The sequence below is a fragment of the Ylistrum balloti genome, unplaced genomic scaffold (genome assembly GCF_031769215.1).
Source record: "Ylistrum balloti isolate Yb309-2 unplaced genomic scaffold, AGI_CSIRO_Ybal_v1 Utg369744, whole genome shotgun sequence".
Lineage (NCBI taxonomy): Eukaryota > Metazoa > Mollusca > Bivalvia > Pectinida > Pectinidae > Ylistrum > Ylistrum balloti.
The window spans coordinates 313,212-337,031 of NW_026781952.1; the positions used below are offsets into that span (position 1 = coordinate 313,212).

General features: G+C 33.8%; 1 protein-coding gene across 1 annotated transcript in view; it reads right to left on the reverse strand.

Moving 5' to 3' along the window:
* Positions 1 to 23,820, reverse strand: part of LOC132543218 (EH domain-binding protein 1-like) — a 68,646-nt gene that overhangs the window by 7,198 nt on the left and 37,628 nt on the right. The window contains exon 21 of the mRNA XM_060206699.1: positions 15,287 to 15,360. Within this exon, the coding sequence (XP_060062682.1) occupies positions 15,287 to 15,360 (74 nt within the window). The remainder of the gene's footprint in view (positions 1 to 15,286; positions 15,361 to 23,820) is intronic.

The following is a 23,820-nucleotide window of genomic DNA, read 5'->3' on the forward strand; positions in this document are numbered from 1 at the left end:
AGAAGGGTCCGATAACCCTTTTTTATATAATATTGAGACAATAATGAATTATCAATGAATGAGAAATTTTACAGATGAGAGACAGATGAGAGACCAATATATTTTCCATAGTTATAATATCTATCAGCAGAGATATGTGTAATCATAATATTGTTTACATGTAATGTGCTTTTGCTAAGAAGAACCATTTTCTGCCTCAAAACTTAACTTCATACCAACACTTTAACATAGACATTCTTCATTATAGAGACCCTTTATCATAGTGACTCTTTATCATACTGACTCCTTATCATTGTGACTCTTTATCATACTGACTCTTAACCATACTGACCCTTTATCATACTGACTCCTTATCATTGTGACTCTTTATCATACTGACTCTTTACCATACTGACCCTTTATCATACTGACTCCTTATCATTGTGACTCTTTATCATACTGACTCTTTACCATACTGACCCTTTATCATAGTGACTCTTTATCATTGTGACTCTTTATAATAGAGACCCTTTATCATAGTGACCCTTTATCATAGTGACTCTTTATCATTGTGACTCTTTATAATAGAGACCCTTTATCATAGTGACTCTTTATCATACTGACTCTTTATAATAGAGACCCTTTATCATAGTGACTCTTTATCATTGTGACTCTTTATAATAGAGACCCTTTATCATAGTGACATAGTGACTCTTTATCATAGTGACTCTTTATCATTGTGACTCTTTATCATACTGACTCTTTATCATACTGACTCTTTATCATAGTGACTCTTAATAATAGAGACTCTTTATCACAGTGACTCTTTATAATAGAGACTTTTTATCATAGTGACTCTTTATCATAACCTCTCTTTAACATAGTGACAGTTTATCATAGTGACTCTTTTAACTCCATGTAGGTCGCCTTAACAAAAGGAAGGACATTTTTTTTATTGATTCATCATTAAAATTTAGGAATGTATATCAAATAGTGTTTTTAGAAGTCTAAGGAATAGAAATCTAAGATTGTACAAACTGACCACTCCACACAAAAGGACTGACCATAATGACCATAATGATTATTTTGGCCAAGAGAGAGACAACAGTAAATAGAGGTGGGTCAATTATAGGTGTAAGTTTAACACCACGTCAGTGTAGTGGGGAACTCTTACAAAAACATAAACAAATAACCCAGGTACCTACTCAAATACCTGTACAAATAACCGGATCAACACCAAAAACACCTGCTCTAATATAAATAGATAAACCAGGAAAAATATATCACCTTTCTCTGTCAAATAAATATTTATTTAACACCTCTAATTTATTTTTATCTTATTTACAAACAAAAACAAACTTGGCTTGACTAGGAGGGGTGATTAACACAGGCAGTGTCTTAGTACACAAACAATGGCCGTCGTCAAACACGACTCACAATACCCTTATACCATCAATATCAATTTAGGCAGCTAATAGTCTCATTAAACTCTCACCAAAACACATTTACACATGTCCTAAGTCCATAATCATACAATTTAGTTACGTCTAAAGAATCTGTCACATGGTCATGCATGAATGATTTTGAGTCCCGGAAACGTTTATTCCATCTTGATTTTTTTTCTGCTTTTATTTGTGCAATTTGTTTTGGAGACAATCACTGGATTGCCTTTTAGCAACCTCACCATCATAATGTTTTGTATCTCTAATACGTACATCAAATTAACTTCTTGTGTGTTTAAAGGCGAATAATACTTAATTGGATTTGTGGTACTTTCTGTGTAAGACGGTTTTAAGATGTCCACACATGGAAAGCGACAATTAAATAAGCTAGAAAGCCACACAGCCTATCAATCACACCCTAAATCTTGTAGATTATGTAAATACAGACTGATATCAATTCTATGTCGTCAGAATTCCCAACCCACCCAACCATACTGCCTCGTTCACATTTGACAGGGGGCAAAGACAAAAAAATGCACGTCCATTTCATAAACAGGCGTACAGTTTTTTAAGCATAAAATTTATTCAATAACATTCTAAATGAAACAACCATCGTCTTGGTATGAAACATTTCATATCCTGGATCTAACAATCCCCTAACAATAAACCGATGGTTGACGTGTCACATTGCAGTTTAATCAGTTAGAAAAAATAGCTTTTCATCTCTTGACAATAGAACTTTGGAGTACAGCCCTTTATACCCTTGCTGATTCTCCTCCCTCAAAGAAAATAAACTGGAATAAAATTGGATAAAAGAATAGATGTTTTCTCCTTTTAACTATTGGCATATCTGAATAATATGTAACAAGGGAACATCAATGAACAACACGTTCCCAGACATTGATACCGTCACCACAAAAGTTAGTGGTAACATGTTCCCTTAGAGAACAGGAACATTGAAGAGTAGCGCTAATTTTACAACACCAACCCAGACATTGATACCGTCACCACAAAAGTTAGTGGTAACATGTTCCCTTAGAGAACAGGAACATTGAAGAGTAGCGCTAATTTTACAACACCAACCCAGACATTGATACCGTCACCACACAAGTTAGTGGTAACATGTTCCCTTAGAGAACAGGAACATTGAAGAGTAGCGCTAATTTTACAACACCAACCCAGACATTGATACCGTCACCACAAAAGTTAGTGGTAACATGTTCCCTTAGAGAACAGGAACATTGAAGAGTAGCGCTAATTTTACAACACCAACCCAGACATTGATACCGTCACCACACAAGTTAGTGGTAACATGTTCCCTTAGAGAACAGGAACATTGAAGAGTAGCGCTAATTTTACAACACCAACCCAGACATTGATACCGTCACCACAAAAGTTAGTGGTAATATGTTCCCTTAGAGAACAGGAACATTGAAGAGTAGCACTAATTTTACCACACAAGTTCACCACACAAGTTAGTGGTAACATGTTCCCTTAGAGAACAGGAACATTGGCTAATTTTACAACACCAACCCAGACATTGATACCGTCACCACAAAAGTTAGTGGTAATATGTTCCCTTAGAGAACAGGAACATTGAAGAGTAGCGCTAATTTTACAACACCAACCCAGATATTGATACCATCACCACACAAGTTAGTGGTAACATGTTCCCTTTGAGAACAAGATTCTTGGTAAAAGTTGTTTATAAGCGACAAGGTTGATAGATATGATACACTGGTGTTGGTGATCAGATCCTTACAGTAAGTCTATTGAAATCACAATATTTTGATGTCTATTTCTAGCCATTCTGTAATACCAGAATGTTCAATGATGAATTTTTCTAAACTTGATTTTTTCTTTCCATGGAGTACATTAACAGAACTTCTTTTGATAATTAAATATTTGATTTAAATGTCTGTAATTGATTTTTTTTGTAGATCTCATAATTATCACTTGTTGCATGTAGAATGTTTTCAGCAAGTATAATTCATAATAATGTTTTTTTTAATTATTGTATTTCACTGTTGAAATAAATACTTATTTAGAGTTGATACTAATATCACATGTGAAAACCCAATACTTTTAAAACTGAATCTGTCCAGACAATTAGACCAAGAAAAAACATTACACAAAGACTTGTGATTTTATGGTCTAACAGAGCTATAAGTCTCTAACACAACACCACAAGTTGTATCATTTCAATTATAATCTATTAAATGTGTTTCTCGTTGTTCATTCAGCTTGAGGAGGTATCAACTAATTGATTTTCATAAAGAAAAATTGATATCAGTATGTCTTCGATTAATTTGTTGAAATTAACTTTGATGTAACATATCATTGTAAACCTGGGTCAATACTCATATTCTCTCTTTGGTAGTTTTAAAGTAAAAAAAAAAAAAAAGGAAAGAAAATTAAACATTTTTTTTCTTACTCAATGGAATTACAATTGAAGGAGCAGTATTGAATTTCGCTCTTCCTAAATCTGAAATAACTTTCTCATTTTTATTTATGATTGATAAAAATAGATATTTTCTAAATAAGGATGAAATGTTGATTTTTGCTCACTAAAAAATATAAAAGACACCAACATCGCATGTATACATGTGACAACTAAGTAATGAATATAAAGAACAAAATTGTGCTAATTTTCTCCGAATTCTTATCAAGGTATTTGATATTTGGCGTAAAATTAAATCAATTCTCAAATACCATGAATCATTAAAAAGATATAAACAAAAAGCTAGTTTATCGTGTCAGTATCCTCGACATCAGCAGGGAATACTACCAGTAATTTACAAAGTAAAATTTACTTTTATTTAAGGACTTAAAATCACATTTTGTAAACAATCAATTTAAGTTCAACGACTCTGTATGAATACATTATGTCTTCAGAACAGCTATCCATGGATCTGTGTTTCCTGAACGAGAAATTGAATGATTGGGTGTTTTGAGTTAGAGTTTCCTTGAATTAATAGGCGTTTAACCTCAGTGATAATTGCGGCAGAGGAGGGAACATGAAGTGTTGGACATTTCCGCAGTAACCAAACAGTGATGTGTGATCAGATGATGGATTAGTGTTAAGATTGTCACCTCTCTCCCTGCAGGTGTTAGACTCGGCATTAATCTGTGTACATATCCCCGGTGACAATTCCCCGAGAGAGGAGGTCTAGGAAGGGCTTGGTAGGCGGAACCATCCCTTGTTAATGGGCAAACACGTGCCATACTATCACGCCTCCCCTTCCCATTGTCTGATCAAAACTTTCCAGTGGATAGGTTTTCATGTTGATGGGTAAAGATGTAACTTGACTCGGTGGCTCACTGAGGTGGCCATTGTGATCAGGTGGCTGTGCCGCTCGTCGGACGGGTGGCGAGCACTCTCACACCTCATAATATCATGTCAATGCTGACTTCAGATATTTGAAGATTTGACTGTAAATCCTAAGAAGGCAAACAAAAAAGACATCAGGGAGGACTGGGACACACACCAAGACACATCACTAGTTCATGAACCGAGTTAAAGTCCATCAATTTGAATAATCCTTTTCAGTTATAAATGACCATACAATGGTACGGCGATGATAGCTACAATTATAGAGATATTTGTTTGGATTCTGACGTCCTTCATCTCTGATGGAGATGATCCCAGTTTCAGTACATACAGACACGAATATTATGTCCTGTCCTCGTTTGTGTGGGTCTCAGAACGTAACCTGATGCCACTGTCACATGTACATACTTCTCATGGGAGTTGTAAAAATGGTTTTAATGGTCAGCAGTAAAAGCTTTGGCTTCTCCCGAGACAAACTTTCACTTTATAGGCATTGTTTTTTATGGGCTTCCTTTAATTTTATTTGCTCATTTTTTACAAAGAAGATGTAAAAAAGCAGCAAATAAAACAGATGATATTGTACACAGAAATGACTTATGATGCGAGGAGTACACTCTAGTTTTTACTTTCATGATAAAAAACTCCTGGACCATTAGGTAATGACAGGACTGGTGAGGAAAGCAACGGAAGATTGACAGCCCCAACATGTCTCCGAATGTGTGATCTTCCCCCAAAGATATACCCCCTCAACTCTACATATTTATTAGGGTTTCCATTTCAAGCCACAGACATAACCACTTTTTCTGGAGAGTATAGACACCAGAATATATAATGCTGGCCATGAATATTTACATATAAACACTATTACATGTACAGGACTGTAGTAAGATACATCCATCCATTACCTAGTTATAAAATATAGCTATAAAAAAACTGATATCAGCCTTGAAAATATTTGGAAAGCATTGTTACCTAAAAAACAAGACCCACCATTAATACAAAACTGATTTCCCTTCAGCCAAGCATGCGTATGACTAATTTTAGACAAAATCCTGCAATTCCATAAGAACACGATAGATTTTAAAGAAATTGATAGATTTTCCCTATGGGGCCCTGCCCCTCTGGCCCCAGGGGACAGAGACCCAACATTAATAAAAAACTTATTTCCCTTCACCCAAATTTGCTTAACACCAATTTTGGACAAAAATACCTAGCAATTCTTAAAGACCAAGATTTTAAAGAAATTGATAGATTTTCCCTATTGAGCCTGCTCAGTCATTCATATCTAGTTGCAATTTATAGGAAAAGTTGACAGAAGACGGACCCTGTGGTATCCCTTTAGCTCACTTGGCCATCCGGCTTGTAGATATTTTATAGGGTAATTTTGCCGTAACTTGTGTACCTACAATGCACAAGAGAACAGCAAATGTCTGTACCCACAATGCACTACAGTACAGCAAATGTCTGTACCCACAATGCACTGCAATAAAGCAAATGTCTGTATCTACAATGCACCACAGTACAGCAAATGTCTGTACCCACAATGCACTGCAGTACAGCAAATGTATGTACCCACAATGCACCGCAGTACTGCAAATGTCTGTACCCACAATGCACTGCAGTACTGCAAATGTCTGTACCCACGATGCACCGCAGTACAGCAAATGTTTGTACCCACAATGCACCACAGTACAGCAATGTCTGTACCTACAATGTACCTCAGTACTGCAAATGTCTGTATCTACAATACACTGCACTATAGTAAATTTCTAAATCTAAAGTATAAACCTGTGCCACTTTATTGTTAGTTTTCAGCAATGATGTGGAAAAGAAAAGCTGTTTCACCTTGGTATCAATCCATTGCTTTTAAATATAGAGAGGCCGACGTTGGTTTTAATCGGTCAATGTGTAGCACCTCGAAGAGTCAGTGGTCATTTCACGGTCAATTTATCAACATATTGTCCACAGCTCCATATGGTCCCTTCATTCTTATACAATATTTCATATTCATGATAATTTTCTATTGAAACACAAATTGTTTGGGATTGTGCATGTACGATAATGGTGCTCCCCTAACAGGTAAGGCCGTAAAAATGTTTGCACACAGGCTGTTTCCATCAACAGCTGGGACGAGGGGACGTATGATTGATAGTATGGGATGAGGCCGAATGTTCCTACAATACCATACGTACACCAAGTTTTCCTGGAGACACTGGAGGGGCCACAACAGCATGACTATCAACTGGCCATTTACTTTTATTTTTACTGCAGGACATTGATTTTTACCAAGCTGAAATGTCTTAAGGTGTCACACCGCCATTGTGTAGAAATTTTATTGTTGTCTTGTGTTACAATAAACGTTTACCGAACTGTCTACACACATGGTGCTGGTGAGGCAGACTGCCAGCAATCTACAGCTTTACGTAATACAGTGCTTACCAATACCAAACAAAATGTCTCATTAAATTATGGTTAGTTTGTTGGAGACCACAACATAAAATTTCATTTCTATAGTTGATAGCTGATAGAGTGTAAAATAAAATTTATATTTTATTATGGGCTGTTTATGTATTCTTATAAAATCACCTCTTATGTAAACTTGATGTTAATACAACATGACATTAAACTTTAGAATCTCACTGTAATATCATTTTGTTACAGACGTTACCAATAGTGTCCATCAAATTATTTCATACTAGGATATATTTATAAGGCTTAATTCATATAATAAAATACATTACTCTGTGTAAAGAAAATGTTAAAACTCTGATTATCTTAAATTCTGTTCCAACATCAATCATAAAATTTGTCTTTGTTTATTACAAACAAAAAGATATTTGAAAAAAAAAGAAATAATAATCCAAGCTTTTTTTAACAAAAAAAAAAAAACATGTTTATTCTCTATAATCCCAAATCTTACTTTTGGAATTAGGTACTCGAACGAGTTTAACTTTCATAGAAATATTTAAGAATTTTTATTGTTTGTCATAACAAATTTGTGTGATAAAATCCCCATTATTAACAGTTTTGTTTCCCCATCCTTAAGGCACTGACATCCCGCTCTGAACCAGCAGCAGCGTTTATTCAGCTCCAGGGAGCCATCGGCTCTAACACCACCATGGCACCTGTACCCCTTCCCTACTAATCCTACAGGAAATTGTTTGTCTTTTCCTTGTAGACAAAGCAGGATTTTTTTTCTCATTCATGTAGAAATAATATATTTCTGGACATTCTCAAGCCAAAAGAGAATTGTTTATGTTGTTAGAATTTATGTATCATGGAACAGAATAATGCCTTTTTAGTTTCCATATAAATTAAATGATGAACATAAACCAGGTAGATTTAGGATATAAAGATGCCTAAAGCTACAGAAAATACTGCACATTTCACCTTTATTTAGGTATTAACAGCCAGCTCAACAAGAAATGTTACCAGGGTCTTAGAACCCAACAAAGTACAGTTTGCTTCCTGTTGGATCTTTTCCTTTCTTATGTTCATCTTATTTTCCCTTATTTCTTCTTATTTATGGCAACAAACATTTATTATTTAAATCTATTATTTTTCTTTGTTATCTATAAGTTGGATATATTCCCTTCTCTCCTCTTACTTGTTTTGAATTTTGACAGGGAACATTTCTCATCTAAATTTCAGTATTTTCTTTGTTATATATAAGTTGGATATTTTCCTTTCATTTCTCTTCTTTCCCTTCATTTGTTCTTATTTTTGGCAACAAACATTTATTATTTAAATTTACGATTTTCTTTGTTATTTAAAAGTTTTCGTTTGTGTTTTCCTCTTATCTGTCCTGAACTTGACATTGACAGGTGAATTAAATATGGGATCAATATTAAGGAGAAAGTGACTAACAAAATCATAAATCTGATTGGTCAAAATCTAAGATGGTCAACTTTCTGCCATTTTGTGTAAGCACAGCAAAATCTGGTAGAGATCTACATGTGAAAATTGATAATAATTCTTCTTTTACTTTAAAATGTCAATATGATTTTTTCTATGAATCTTAAAATTAACTAAAGGTAGCAAGGGTTCTAAGGAAACCTACACTTGAAATCTGACAAAAGTTCATTTAGTATGTCTCCTTAATCTGTTACAAGTACAATCAAAATCCAAGATGGTTGCCTGTTGGCCATTTTCCTTGTCACATCAGTCCCAAAATTGACCATGCACAATTACAAACCAAAGGAAACTTATGAAAATTTGAGAATGATCATCCAATGTTTCTATAGAAAATGTGTGCTATAATTACAAGATTTGTTAAGTGACGGACAACGAACCAGACACAAAGAGCAATTTGAATAAAACCTATTCCTGTTACTTCATTTATATGTTATTATTCATGTGATGTTGTTAGTGAGCAGGTAGCATTTAGGAATATTGAATTTACATTGAAAGTCAATGTACAAAATACATTTAGAAATGTCTGTTATTTAAAACCTTTACAATCTGCATGATACCCAGAAAAAAGTATGATATTGAGGAACAATAAAGATATTGAATAAAGTCTTGATTTTCAGAAATAGTCAGCAATGTTTACATGCTATTCAGAAACAAGACTTTTAATTTGAAAAATTATGTTTAGAATGTTGACTATCGATAAAATGTAGCTGACAATAACCAAGTTAATGCATGCTGGCCTGTTTGTGAGACTGACTAATTATCCATCTACCCTAGTGTACCTGTTGACGAATGTCAGATTACACAGTGACACTAACAGGTAAATCCTCAGCTTCCTACCTAAGAGGGCTCATTTACCTGGATAGATCTGTGACAGAAAAAAAAACCTTCAGAGAAACCTATCGCAGGTTGTTAACAGATGAGTATAGCCATTGGACAAAAGCTCCCTATCTTCAGATTAATATTGTCAATTAGGAAATAGGATAAAAATTTGTTCTTCACTGAGACAGGTAGCAAAGAACCTTAATGTCAGACCTCCATCTTTTATCTTGATGGATATACCGCTCAAGTGTAGCTGGCCTCTGATTGGCCAATCATGGGATGAATCCGTATTAAGTTTTCCAGTCTGATCAGTACCAATTAATTATCGCGCCCACTTGATTCTCTCTGATGCAGTGATTTGGGGCACTCGTGTACCCTTCAAATTCCTGCCCCGGGTTAAGTCTTAGTAACAGCACGCAAGACTGTTGTTCTCGGAATGTCAGCTAATGTGTCTTCAAGATGTCAATATCATTTTAATATTATGAATCGATTTTGCTTCCATATTTGGTCTCACCACTTTTACAGAAGGACTCTAGTGCTGGTGTCTACAGGGTTTCAGTATGGCTGACCGACTCTCACTTCACTCTGTCTCCTGTTTTTACTCACATTCTTAAAGCGGTTAATGCCAAAAGTTTTAAACTTTTAACAAAAGATTGAAATAAAACATTTTAATACATTTATTTCAAAAACAAAAATTCCTCTTTATGTTAAATATATTATTTTGGAAAAGTAGGGAAATATTGTAACATATAGTTATCAAGGCAAACTTATACAACAGTAATATGATCAAATGCAAGATAAATGCATTGAGAAAATGAATTATGAGCTTACGATTCTTTTTTTGCTTTTATTACCTTTTTTAAAATTCATTCTAAAATAAACTTTATCAACAATGAAGCCATGTAATTCCTCATCATAGAAAAATTATTACTTCATTATAAATGTTACCAAATATATCATAGATTTACATATAATCAAAATCAAATTTTACAGAAACTTTGTAATCAAAATTTAAAATTTTTCCCAATTTCCTGAACAACCTGAGCTTGTCTTCGTCTAATTAATTGTGTTTAAACCTTAGCAATCAGAGCAGATTCACAACCACTTCCTGTAAAATTCATTAAGTGAAAATTTCAAATTTCCAAACAGAGTTTTCTGATAAATTCATATCTGGTTTCAAAAAAAAAATTATTACAAAAATTGCTGATTCTGATGTTTTCAGATTGCCTCCCACAATTCAGCCTCAAAACAGACAAGTACTTTTTCCCCTTTTTGACAAACTCAAACATTTTTATTTTCTAGTTACTCAAAACAATTAATGAAGTAGACAAAAGCATACACCAGGTACCAGTTTTTCCCCAATATCTAAAACCATACTTAAATTTGATTTTTCATAATTATCAACAAATTTTTTGTTTAATCTTTTCCAATTTTGAGAAATCTTTCAACACATTGAATGATAATGTAAACATGACTTGCATCCCATTACAGAACATACACTTCAATATGTTGGTTTGGACGCTTGTAAGGCCGTTATTTACCGACAACATTCGTGTCTAAATACTGGCAATCTGCTTCTCATTGACGTTTAAATGAACAAATTCGTCAAAAAAGTGTAAAATACACAAGCACAACATATGTCCCTAGTATGTTTTCTGTGACAACCATTTGGATATGACCGGGGATCTTGTTGAATAAACATGGGTTCAAACCCTTAAAAGAATTGTAAGCTTGACATGAAAGGTATCACTGTATCTTAACTTTGTTTTACAAATCTAAAAGGAATGATTAATAGTATTAATTAAAAGTAAAAGTTTGGTAAACACAAACAAGTGTTTATATTATACAATTATTGAAGGTGGCTGGTGTCTATATATAGTGATAAACAAGTGTTTATATTTTATATGTGTTTCTGTCTGCTCAGAGCAGATCATACTTTACTGTGTGTTAGGTACATTAGCAGAGGAAGCATTGGAGAGAGAGAGTGTCAGCACTGTTTGATGACAAAATAGATTTTAGTAGACAGACAGAGAAATCGTGCAAGTCAGTGTTCCAATCTGAGTGTCTACCTGCTCGAAGATCGATCAATGATGAAAAATGAGACATATGGACTATGACAGACAGACGGGAAAGCAGGATCACCACGAGAAACCAGAACACACATCACAAATGAACACTTAATGCATGTATCACCTCAGTATGACAGTGTGGTCCAACTTAAAACAATCACGCTGTCACTCTGTCACACCATCAAAAACAGCCAATTTCTACATCCTGATGGATTGGCTGCCTTTGTAGCTCAGGTGCAGCAGCTGACAAGATACAGGTAACAATGGCCAGGTGAGAGGTCATGTGACCCCCGTCCAGTCTGATGGACAAGCAGTCTGTCCACCCAAACATACAGTCAAACAAAAAGCTGGGGAAGCTGCCATATGTTTCACCAGGTCGTCTGTCTCTCGTTACTGTACATAAGAAATTGGTTTTCACTTTGTTCAATAATTGTTTCTTCACAACTGAATACAATAATCTTTGGATAATTACAGTGGCATCATCATTTTCTGGACAATGCCTGGTAAAAGCATTCAATCAAATTTCCCAGGGTAAATCTATATATAAAAATACCTTAAAACAAATTTATCTTATTTCTTAAACAAGAAAAAAACAAAAAAGAAAAACCAGAGGAATCTTTTATCTTAGTGTTTGTTATTCATCAAGAAACAAATATGTGCTTGTTTTTTTTTTTTAACTTTATATAACATTTATTGTACATGATGGATTTTATGTATGAAAATAAAACCTGTCTTTTTCAGATATTTCGAAATTTCCATGATTAATAAAAATGGATAACATTTAAAAGAAGGAAAAAAAATCTTGCAAAATATTTATTGCACTGATTTCTTCAGAACCCGTTTTTTATTTTGTAATTTTAATTATTTGTCTTTGGATTTTTTGTTTAATTATTTTGAAATATATGATTCTCTAGTAATTCCACAGCCTCATATTTCTAAAGCAATTCTACAGATAAATTTGCTGTGTTAGTGAGTTGCCAGTAACGAGGATTTCAATGAGGCTCCTGAGACTTTCTACATTATCTGTTATTATCTTCCACACTCACAATCCTGTTATCTATTGGAGACCGGCGGTGGAAAATTAACCTGAACAGGTAGCACAGGTGTTCACAGGTGAGCGTCGTAATTTCAGGTTAATTATAATGCTGCTACGACCAATCATTAGTCCCTATCCCTTACATAAACAGACCATAAACGTCGGAACAAATCAAGCATGCAGGCCTTCATCCACATCTTATTTCTCTCGCTATCAATTACCATATTTAGTGACATGAAAAGACAACTGTCTTTCTTGAATTTTGATTTAAAAAGAAATTTTTTTTTTTTTCAGTTTGTTTCTGAAATGATATATCTTCAGTTATTTCCAGTTTATTGTAGAAATATTAACATAATGCTGTATAAACAACAAATTTGGCACAAGTTTCATCTCACTATCTACATATCAACAAATTGTTTCATTATTATCCTATATTTGATCAATTACCAGTATCAATGAATCTAATTAACCATAATTCAATGTCTCTCAAGATTTTAAATCTCTATTTTTTTCCAAAATCAATGTACACATTTTCACAGTCTTATCTAATTTTGCTGAATTAGAATGGTGAAATTTCTATATATCTATGGCTGTGTATAGGTTCACCTCACAATATTGAATTCAGGTTTAGTGAATAAACATGTGTATGAATCAAGAACAAAGCAAAGGTGACAAATAAATGGCCACTAACCGGTATTGTCCACTCTGATTGACCAGGAGAAATTGACAACATAAACTTTGACCTGTATTGAGAAATACCAAACTAATGTTTTGGCCATTTGACCATTACAGATTGTTGTTATATGGCGGAGTACTTTTAGTCACACAGGTGTCAGAGACAAAACACATGAACAGGTCAACTATCCTGGAGAATGGTCATAATTCCAGTACCTTGGTGGACAAACCCGCGTGGTCAGTCTTGGCCACCGAAGTGTCAACACCACACAAGTAAATACTGACCAGTCAATTACAAACTAATTACAGCCAGGCACGAAACAACTATAATAACATTTATCTAAACAACAAGTAAGGATATTCAGCCTAGCATAACAAACTGCCAGTAATTGACCCAACAATTCAAACTGACCATTCAATGGCCAGAGATTATAGTGGACACTGTTGTCCAAGTATAATGAAGTTATGATAACATCATTACAGATACAGGTACAAACGCATGGCTAATACTGACAGCTTGTCAGTCACCTGAAACATTCCTAGTAAATTATAACACAATATCAGTGTTAAATGTATCATGATGTTGTAATCTTCACTAAACAAGATGATGTGTTTAAAGTCAACACTGCTGGGTAAAGTTTGAAAAAAATATCTTTTTTGGTAATATATACATGCAAGAAATGAACTAGGACAAGATTTAGAAATGATGCCTTTCCCTGTCCTACCAAGTAATTTATTGCTGGAAGTAGTTATGTTCATATCATTCTGATTTTCCAACATAACATTTTCTGTTCCTGAGATTGTATACAATACTTAACCTGATCAGTAGAGATCAAACTTAGTCCTCCACTCAATAATTACAGCAGGTTTTTTTTATGCAAAATAAAGCACACTTTTAAACAGTTTACTGAAACTCAGCCTACAGCATTAAGTAAAGTAAAATATTCATGATCAAAACCACTCATAACATAATGAAAATTTCTGATTTTTTTCCCGATGCCAGTATTGTTTTCATTTTTTCTCAATATTAAATTACTTCATTGAAAAATATTCACATCACATTTTCGAAAGATTTCCTATCCATATACAACATCCTTTTTGTGATTATGTTTTCGATGTTATAGACGATAACACTGTGAAGGTATAACTAGTAAATAACAATATTTTACCAACTTCAAAGGAACCCAGAAATTCCCCAGAGTTTTCATGACGTACATGTCTATAATATTGACCGGTTTTTCCACAATACAATATTTAAATATACACTGATCTCGTATTCAACATTAGGCGGTCTGTGAAATATTGTAATTTCATATATTGCATTCACAGGGACATATGGCACACAATCTTTATAAACAGAAATGTTTGTTACCGCCATTTAATGCAGATCAATATTTCCAGTGGTTCATACCAAGAGACCAACTTAAGTCAAACTTTATAATTTACTGCTTCTAGATATTTCTCACAGATATCTTTAGTTCTCTTGTCTTTTTTTGCTCTGTATAAATCCTCTCTTTTACAAAACACTAACGTTCTTATCTTACACAACTTATTTTAGCTTTTTGTTTTCAGCAATTAAATATTTATTTTAGATATTCCATGAAATGGGATAATTTACTGTAAAAGGGTAATTACGAAGACTTCAACTTGTATTTTCTCAAACCGAATTATTTTTCTGATTTTTTTTTTATGATAATATATATTTGCTATTGACAGGACCATTATAATACTGTCCTATTGTCATACATTGGAACTTGATCTCACTAATTCAATAATTCATAAATTACTCAAATCAATCAGCAAATTCATGTCCTTTTCGACCAAAGGCGTTGTGTTAATTCAGTCTTGAACAAACATCAGGTTAAACAATTCCTAGATATTGTGGAAGTTCTACTGGTTCTTTCACAGCCACATGCACTGTATACCACATTCACTGATCCGTGACCATTTCCTGTCCTAGCCTGCATTAGATTGAAGCTCACATTCACTTTTAACACTTAGACCTTTTGAAAATACCAACCTTCAATCGCCATCATAGCACGTAGCTCCCGATTCAACAACTCGAAACGTCTTTCCAAATCATCCTCTTTTTCTCTGTAGAAGAAGAAAACAAAATTTTACTCCTGTTTAGTTTGAGGAAACAAGCGAGACTAATAGTTCCTGCATGCTACTTATATAGCCCGAGAAACTTTACAGAAAAGCTGATTTCTTAACCAGCATTACTGTAATGGGTTTATGTCTAAAGATGATAATATTTTCACAATATACTTACAAGACTTAGAAGTTTTCTCTTGGGATAGCAAGGTAACTGATCCCTTCTAAACCTTTATTTCAGTAAACGAGAAAAACTACTAAAACTTCTGATCTGTCAAGCACATTTTGGGAGAAATCGCACATTTGGGCAGATTATGGGACGGGGAAGGCTAAAGGGAAGAAACAGCTGGCAGAAAAGGGTGAAATTAAGATAAAGAATAAAGAAGCTAAAGAGATTGTGGGCTTGGATTGATGTTCAGTGTGAGCCAGCTAAGACTACGTAAGACCGGCAAACAGCAGAAAGCTGCTTATACTCTTAATATTTTTCTAGTAAGGAGCTTGGCTTGAATGTTTCAGATAAAGTCTTAAATGGTCTTTGAAAAATTCATTCCACCAGCTACATTTGGTCGTGTGGGGTTTCCTTGTTGGTCTTCTCGCTTGTCAAGGAAGGAAATGAAACGGAGTCCTTGGAGGATTTTAAGCCCTGTATTTATTAGGTGATAGAAGTTATAAACAGCCTCTGTAGCCAGTCAACAAGAATGTGGAGACTGACAAATCGGAACACTGGCACATTTCTCCAGCGACATCGTAAAACAAGAGTCCCAATCTGCCAACCCTGTGACAACACTGAGACATGGGGTCGCATATCTTCACTAATTGTGATATTAAACTAACAAATGATTACCACTTCGCTGTTTAATTTCCTGGAACTCGTCCAAGTGCTCATATTTCTACAGAAATTTGTTTATTTCCAGATTGGCTAATTTTGTTTTGTGGAGGTTTTGTACTGGCATGTGATTGGGGAAATGATGACGTCTTCTGTAAGGCTTCTGTGTGTATAACCAGTTGGTTTTTTCCTTGTCGTGACGAAGTGACGAGCTTGACGGGATTCTATGTCTAACTTTTTTCCCCTTTTCCCTTCCTCCATATTGAAATCATACTGAATCATTGATGTAAAATTAAGAGAAAACTTTTCTTTTTAAATTTGTAAATGAATCATAAACTTTGAACTAAAAAGATAACAGTAGATGACTTTACAACACTTCACTAATGAACTTGAACATAATGATTTGTTGAGAATTTAACATTAAACTATAATTTAAAATCATAAAGCTTACATATGGTTTACAATGGAATTTAAAGTATTTTAATTTATAATTTTATTTTTATGAATATCTAAAACAATCTTTCTTAAATTTCAAGTATAATCTGCTCCAACAGATGCCAAGAAGAGATTAAACATTGAAGATATCTTTCAAATCCTCATCAGATATGAAATCTTCCAGACAGTGTTGTGATGATAGTTTATCTGTAGTGACACTAAGAAACAAGTATTAATAGAAAGATAGTCTTGATGATACAAGATATCAAACAAAAACACAAATATATCATTGTCTAAAAACTTAATACTTCAAACAAATTTCGTTTGACTTAAGTGACCTCTTTTTATATACAGTTGTATGTATTTTATCTTCAATTCAAAATTTACACAAGGAAAAAAAAGTTACCACTTAAAAATTCATCATCGTTATCATCTTATCCACCTTTCTTTAAAAAGATCAAGTTTTTTTTACAATGAATGGACTGAAACAGATAAATACCCATTGGGATAACTGCTAAATCATATATTTTTGTGGTGCTAAATTTTCATGTTTTTTTTTTATTTATTTCATGGATACATAGAGCTCAATACATGTCTAACCCTGATTATATCAGTTTGTTTACATATGTACTCACAGCGTAAAAATGTACTCGCAGAGTAAAAATGTACTCATAGAGTAAAAATGTACTCACGGCGTAAAAATGTACTCATAGAGTAAAAATGTACTCACAGCGTAAAAATGTACTCACGGCGTAAAAATGTACTCATGGAGTAAAATGTACTCATGGCGTAAAAATGTACTCACGGCGTAAAAATGTACTCATAGAGTAAAAATGTACTCATGGAGTAAAAATGCACTCATAGAGTAAAATGTACTCATGGAGTAAAAATGTACTCACGGCGTAAAAATGTACTCATGGAGTAAAAACGTAGTCATGGAGAAAAAACGTACTCATGAAATAAAGGAAAATTTATCCCCCCAAAAAAATGATGATTTTACAGTACTTGATGACCTCAATGTAAATAGGCAAATATCAATATATGCTAACAATTCAGAAATTCTATGTATGAGATTATTTATATTTAAAACTTCAATCCATGAAAAAGTACATAAACAGACCTTGATTTTACCTGTAAATATCTTCAAACAATTGAGTATACCTTAAAACAACAGAGTTTACCTTAAAACAACAGAGTAAACCTTTTCACAACAGAGTAAACCTTATAACAACAGAGTTTAAACTTTTCCTTCTTGTTAGCCCATTATGTTACTGAAATTATGACCAATTTACAGGATATAATGATAATTTATGCCTCTGAGAAATTTGAGCCAAAAATTGTTAGCATATTTCCTAATGTGAGAAATTGTCGAGTATAAGTCACATATTTGGCTTAAAATGTTTCATATCAAAATTTAGCTGAAAATATTTTCGTCATTAAAATTTGCCTTGAAATATTTTGCTATCAAAATTTGACTTTAAATATTTTGACATCAAAATTTGGCTTAAAATGTATTCACATCAAAACCAATATCATATCTGTCTTTACATGTTCATTCTAAGCTACACATCAAACAAATGGTTCCACTAATGGTTTGAAGATTTAAGATATCAAATAAATATCTTTGAAACATTTTTACTGATTTAACTTTTAATCTGACGACAGAACCACTGCATGAGACTAATCATTACAATGGCATTATGCTTCCATCAAGGGGCATGTTTGGCGAGAAGATATCAACTCGAAAAAATGATGTAGTGAGCCAACAAATCATGTCCATTTTTTTTAGTAATTACTAGCTACACACTTCAGTCTTTAATCAAATAAAAACAAAATCTGAGGAATCGACATCTAGATCTGTGATTGATCAAATGTCCCTTAAATTATTTGTTTAACGGTAAAAGTGAAGAGAAAAAATAAAGGTTCAAGTCCTACCATATGTGAGATGGTGAAATCGATAGAGGACAGATTTGTAATGTTGTCAGCACTGTGTCATCTATCAAACATTGAAAGTTTTACCAGTCTTTTGTGAAAAAACAAACTTTTCAACACATTTTTTTTAATTAAACATATGTTTAGCAACCTTTTTTGTAAGCAAATTTAATGCATTTTTTTCACTCCATTTCAGATCACATTTTTTTTCAAACTCAATCTCTTTATTTTGCTTTTTTTTTGTTTTTTGTTTTTATTTTTTATTTTTTTCCAGATAATTATCTTTTTCGCTTCTCCTTTTAATTGATTATATTACATATTTGTACTTCAGGATTTAGTTCCATTTTTTAGATCAATTTTAATTTAAAATTCTTTGAAACAATTTAAAAAGATTCTTTACAAGAGAAAATATTGTTGTAATAAGAATCATTAAAGTGATTTACAAATTTTGTGAAACCTACTTTTGATTTGTTTTCCATTCTACAAATTAAACAATTGATCAACCTATATCCCCATATGACTTTTTATCAAAATATTTTCCAGATCAGTGATACCTTGGAAAGTTTGCTTTCACTATTTCTTTCATACAAGTTATATAGAAATGACTCAGTCTATGGTCACCATTTTTTAAAAACATATTTCAATTCAACATTCTTATCATATTTTTATTTCATTTTTTTCGGTTCAATATAATTAACACATGATAAATTGAAAAACAATGTTTTCAAACGTAATAAAGCCAGTGGAGGTATATATGTGTTGTAGAGAAATTTTGAAATAACCAATATTGTGACTATAATACAAAACAGGATATTAGTAGCTGAGGACAAAACAAACTTGACATTTTTGGTCTGAGAATGGCACTTGTCTTTGATACAAACCTGGAGGTGTTTAATAATCTCCAAAATTCTCCGACGCTCTGGAGAATTAGGAGACCACGTTGGTCTCAGGATATGGCATTTTGCCAGCAATGAAATAATACTAGATTTAATCTTTTATGACAAAATATGAATTCCATAATGACATGGACTCATTAGTTCAAGTCCCTGCGGCTGTGGTTATAATCTCCCCGAAAACCAGGCGAAGTTACTCAATGCGTCCAAAAGACCCCGGCCCTGGAATGTCTATGCTAGCAAGGGATTACAAGAAGATTTACGCAGGTGCCAACACAACACTACTACATATAAATACTATTTTCTTTAATCATTATCCCTCTTTCTAGATCTCTAATGATCTTATCATAGTCAATATTGTTTCTGAACATTTTCAAAATAACATCAATTTCTATAGAATATTACTCTACACCATACAAATTTATCACCAGAATAACATTTGACTTGCTTTTAGAGTTCCAAAATAATTTTTTTTCTTACTTATTTGAAATATTCAACATTTAAATATCGAATTTTAAGACATGTCCATTCCTGTTGGGATAAGCATAGTAAAAGTGACAGGTGTCTGGGTGTTTTTAAACCCTAATTATGACAATAATGTTATTCAGCTATGAACAATAATTAAATATCAGGTGAGATATTATGTCATATTAATGATACTGATGTAATACCAGACACTAAGAGTGTAGCTCATTCACGGTAACAAGGTGATCTAAACCTTTAGTGATAAAATATCTCATAACCGTCCACTGTTAACAAGAGTGAAAGGAGATTTAAACGGTCACAAAGTAAGATATGACATCACCATAAATATCTGAAATGACTTTTTGTATAGGGTAAGGGTTAGATGATGTTTTGTTATTTTAAACATTATCACCATCTCCATCACGAAGACAGAATCACTGGAACATCTCCAGGTACAATATCATGTTCTGTGTCAATATTTTTCTGTTATCATTTTGATTATCTTAACTTCCAAAATTTTAATTAGAATTTTTCAATAAGAAATTAATGGCATCTCAAACAATTTTTCATTTCTTAACATTTGAGGTGCCAATAAATCCCTAAATCGAAATAAAAACCAGAAAAACCACTGAACATACTGACAATATTTACCATCAAACCATGTTTACCATTTACATTATACATCTAAAATACATAAATAACCAGTAGTAATTCACAATCAAATAATGTTCATTCCAGACACAACCATCAAGGTCACTCAACTGACCAGATATCAGTGTGACAAGGTCATTTAACTGACCAGATATCAGTGTGACAAGGTCATTTAACTGACCAGATATCAGTGTGACAAGGTCATTTAACTGACCAGATATCAGTGTGACAAGGTCACTCAACAGACCCGATATCAGTGTGACAAGGTCATTTAACTGACCAGATATCAGTGTGACAAGGTCACTCAACAGACCCGATATCAGTGTGACAAGGTCACTCAACTGACCAGATATAAGTATGACAAGGTCATTTAACTGACCAGATATCAGTGTGACAAGGTCACTCAACTGACCAGATATCAGTGTGACAAGGTCACGCAACTGACCAGATATCAGTATGACAAGGTTACTCAACTGACCAGATATCAGTATGACAAGGTCATTTAACTGACCAGATATCAGTATGACAAGGTCACTCAACTGACCAGATATCAGTGTGACAAGGTCATTTAACTGACCAGATATCAAAGTGTGTAACTAGGTCAATCAACAAACCAAATATCAGTATGACAAGGGCACTCAACTGACCAGATATCAGTATGACAAGGTCATTTAACTGACCAGATATCAGTGTGACAAGGTCACTCAACTGACCAGATATCAGTGTGACAAGGTCACTCAACTGACCAGATATCAGTATGACAAGGTCACTCAACTGACCAGATATCAGTGTGACAAGTCACTCAACTGACCAGATATCAGTATGACAAGGTCATTTAACTGACCAGATATCAAAGTGTGTAACTAGGTCAATCAACAGACCAAATATCAGTATGACAAGGGCACTCAACTGACCAGATATCAGTATGAGAAGGTCACTTAACTGACCAGATATCAAACAGTGTGACAAGGTCACTCAACTGACCAGATATCAAACAGTGTGACAAGGTCACTCAACTGACCAGATATCAAACAGTGTGACAAGGTCACTCAACTAACCAGATATCAAGAAGTGTGACAAGATCGTTCAGACTTTCACACATCAAACTGTGAAACAAACATCAGAAGTATCACCTTGAGATTTAATCCAGCTTTCATTTTTATGATCTTGACCTTAAATCCAGGAAATTTCTGTTATGATGATAAAACAACTATACATTGTGTAATATCTACAACATTTCAGATAGGAATGATGAACACCAGGACTCTTTATCCTCAACATCCTGTTTATCTCCTACTAAGTAAAGCACTCTTCCTGATTACGATATCTTCAACCAGGAACTCGCGCATCAAGGATCCAGAGAAGCAATTCTCAAGTGTACTTTTACAACCAGTTGTGGTTTTAGGTACTTCTAGTTTAAACCTCTCCTTCATCTGTCTCCTTCATTATCACAATAGTTAAAAAGAATTAAAGATCTTCAGGCCTACACTGATTTGACTAATTTTATTTTTTTTAAATCCTGTACATATTTCTTGAAGATTTCTTTGATCTCAATGTTTCTACGATACTGAACCTGACAAAATTTCCAGTCCCATACCTAATTTTGTTGCCTTCATCCAGAGGCTGGGTGTATACTGTCCCTGCTGATCCTTTACCTAAAATCTCAACCATACCTTGTCCAATACATGTGGTACACATCCTCCAACAAGTTTCTATCAAATTCTGTTTCATTTGTTCCTAAAACTGCCGTAAAAACCTCATAACATCTGCACCTATGTAATTTGTGCAGGTTACTTTCTGGGGTTAAAAATGCTGACAATATGGGTCTACTTGCATAATTTGTTCTATAATTCAGTCGAAATCTATTTCCTGGAGATAAGAACTAGATCTCAGAATATTCTCATTTTACCTTTTTGGTACAATACAACTAAAGAGGAAATATATCTGCCTAATTTGTGCACCTCTTGTTTGTTTTCTTTGACATCAAACACAAGTCACTGTACACTCACCTATCCAATCAACCTAGCTTTATTTATCCTGAGTACACAAATGTTTGTCTACATACTAATCAACAGTGTTTAGTGTCACTATTACAGGTACAAGTAATTATCTACCTATCAATGACCAAGTCAGGTAATTACCATCTCTGTCAGTCAAATGTTCTTTTGTGTCTTGATGCAACATCTTAAGTGTGCCATTTGACACATATTAATGCCCTAATTCCGTATTTCAAGCGATTGGTGTATGGAACATGAATTGTAGGCCTCTGTACTGTCAAACAGTTACTGGTGTTCCCCAACGCATTTTCTCAAGACAATTGCACCAAGGCTGTCCCTATTTATTATAATGAATAACCAAATGTAAGACACATAGATATGTTTTGTAAAAATCACTGAGATCAATTAATAAATCTGAAGTAACTTAATGTTTTTTAATGTTAAGAATATGTAGAAAGTCTAGATACTGCCAGGAACTGTTGAGGACAGTCCCTCTGTGACCATTAAGGGGGTAATGGATGTTTTGTCAGGAAGACAGGATGTTAAAGAGAGCTGTATAGCTGCCAGTTCAAGCCAAAGTAAAAATATTAAGGGTAGAAACCTTTTCTAATTTACTTTGAAAAACAACACCTTTTCTAATGGCACAATCAAAATGGCAAGTTGTTTTAAAACACATATGGGATTATCATGGTTAATCCTCTTAAGATAATCCTGCCCTCGAAGTTTTTTTTTGTGTTCTAGTTGATTGATGATAACAAGCGCAGGTTTCTGACGGCGTTTGGACAACACGAGACCTAGTAGACTTGAATCTGAGGAATGCTGGACATTTCACTGTATAGCTATGTGTCTCTAATCCTTTGTGGAGTGTTCTAACAAACATCGCCTCAATTAAATTTAAAATGTAAACAAATATTCCCTGTCAGTGTGTACTCTGTCAGAGTTTTACTAGACAAACTGCGGTGCACCTATTATCAAAATGATTTACCAGAAATTTCTTATAAATTTACAGGTGATTACGAAAGCCACTACTGAATGGTTGTCAAACAATTTAACTCTGTATATCTGTTTTGTACATACACTTAGCTCATGTAGGACTTCGATGATAGGACTGATCGGGTTAGGGTGTTACAATCACGCCTTAAGCTCATCATATTGTGGCTTTCGTAGCGTTAGGTCAACGATGATCAAGATTACAAGAAAAAAACCATCCACAGTGTACATAATAAATCTACACTGTAGTACACTCTATCAACGATTACAT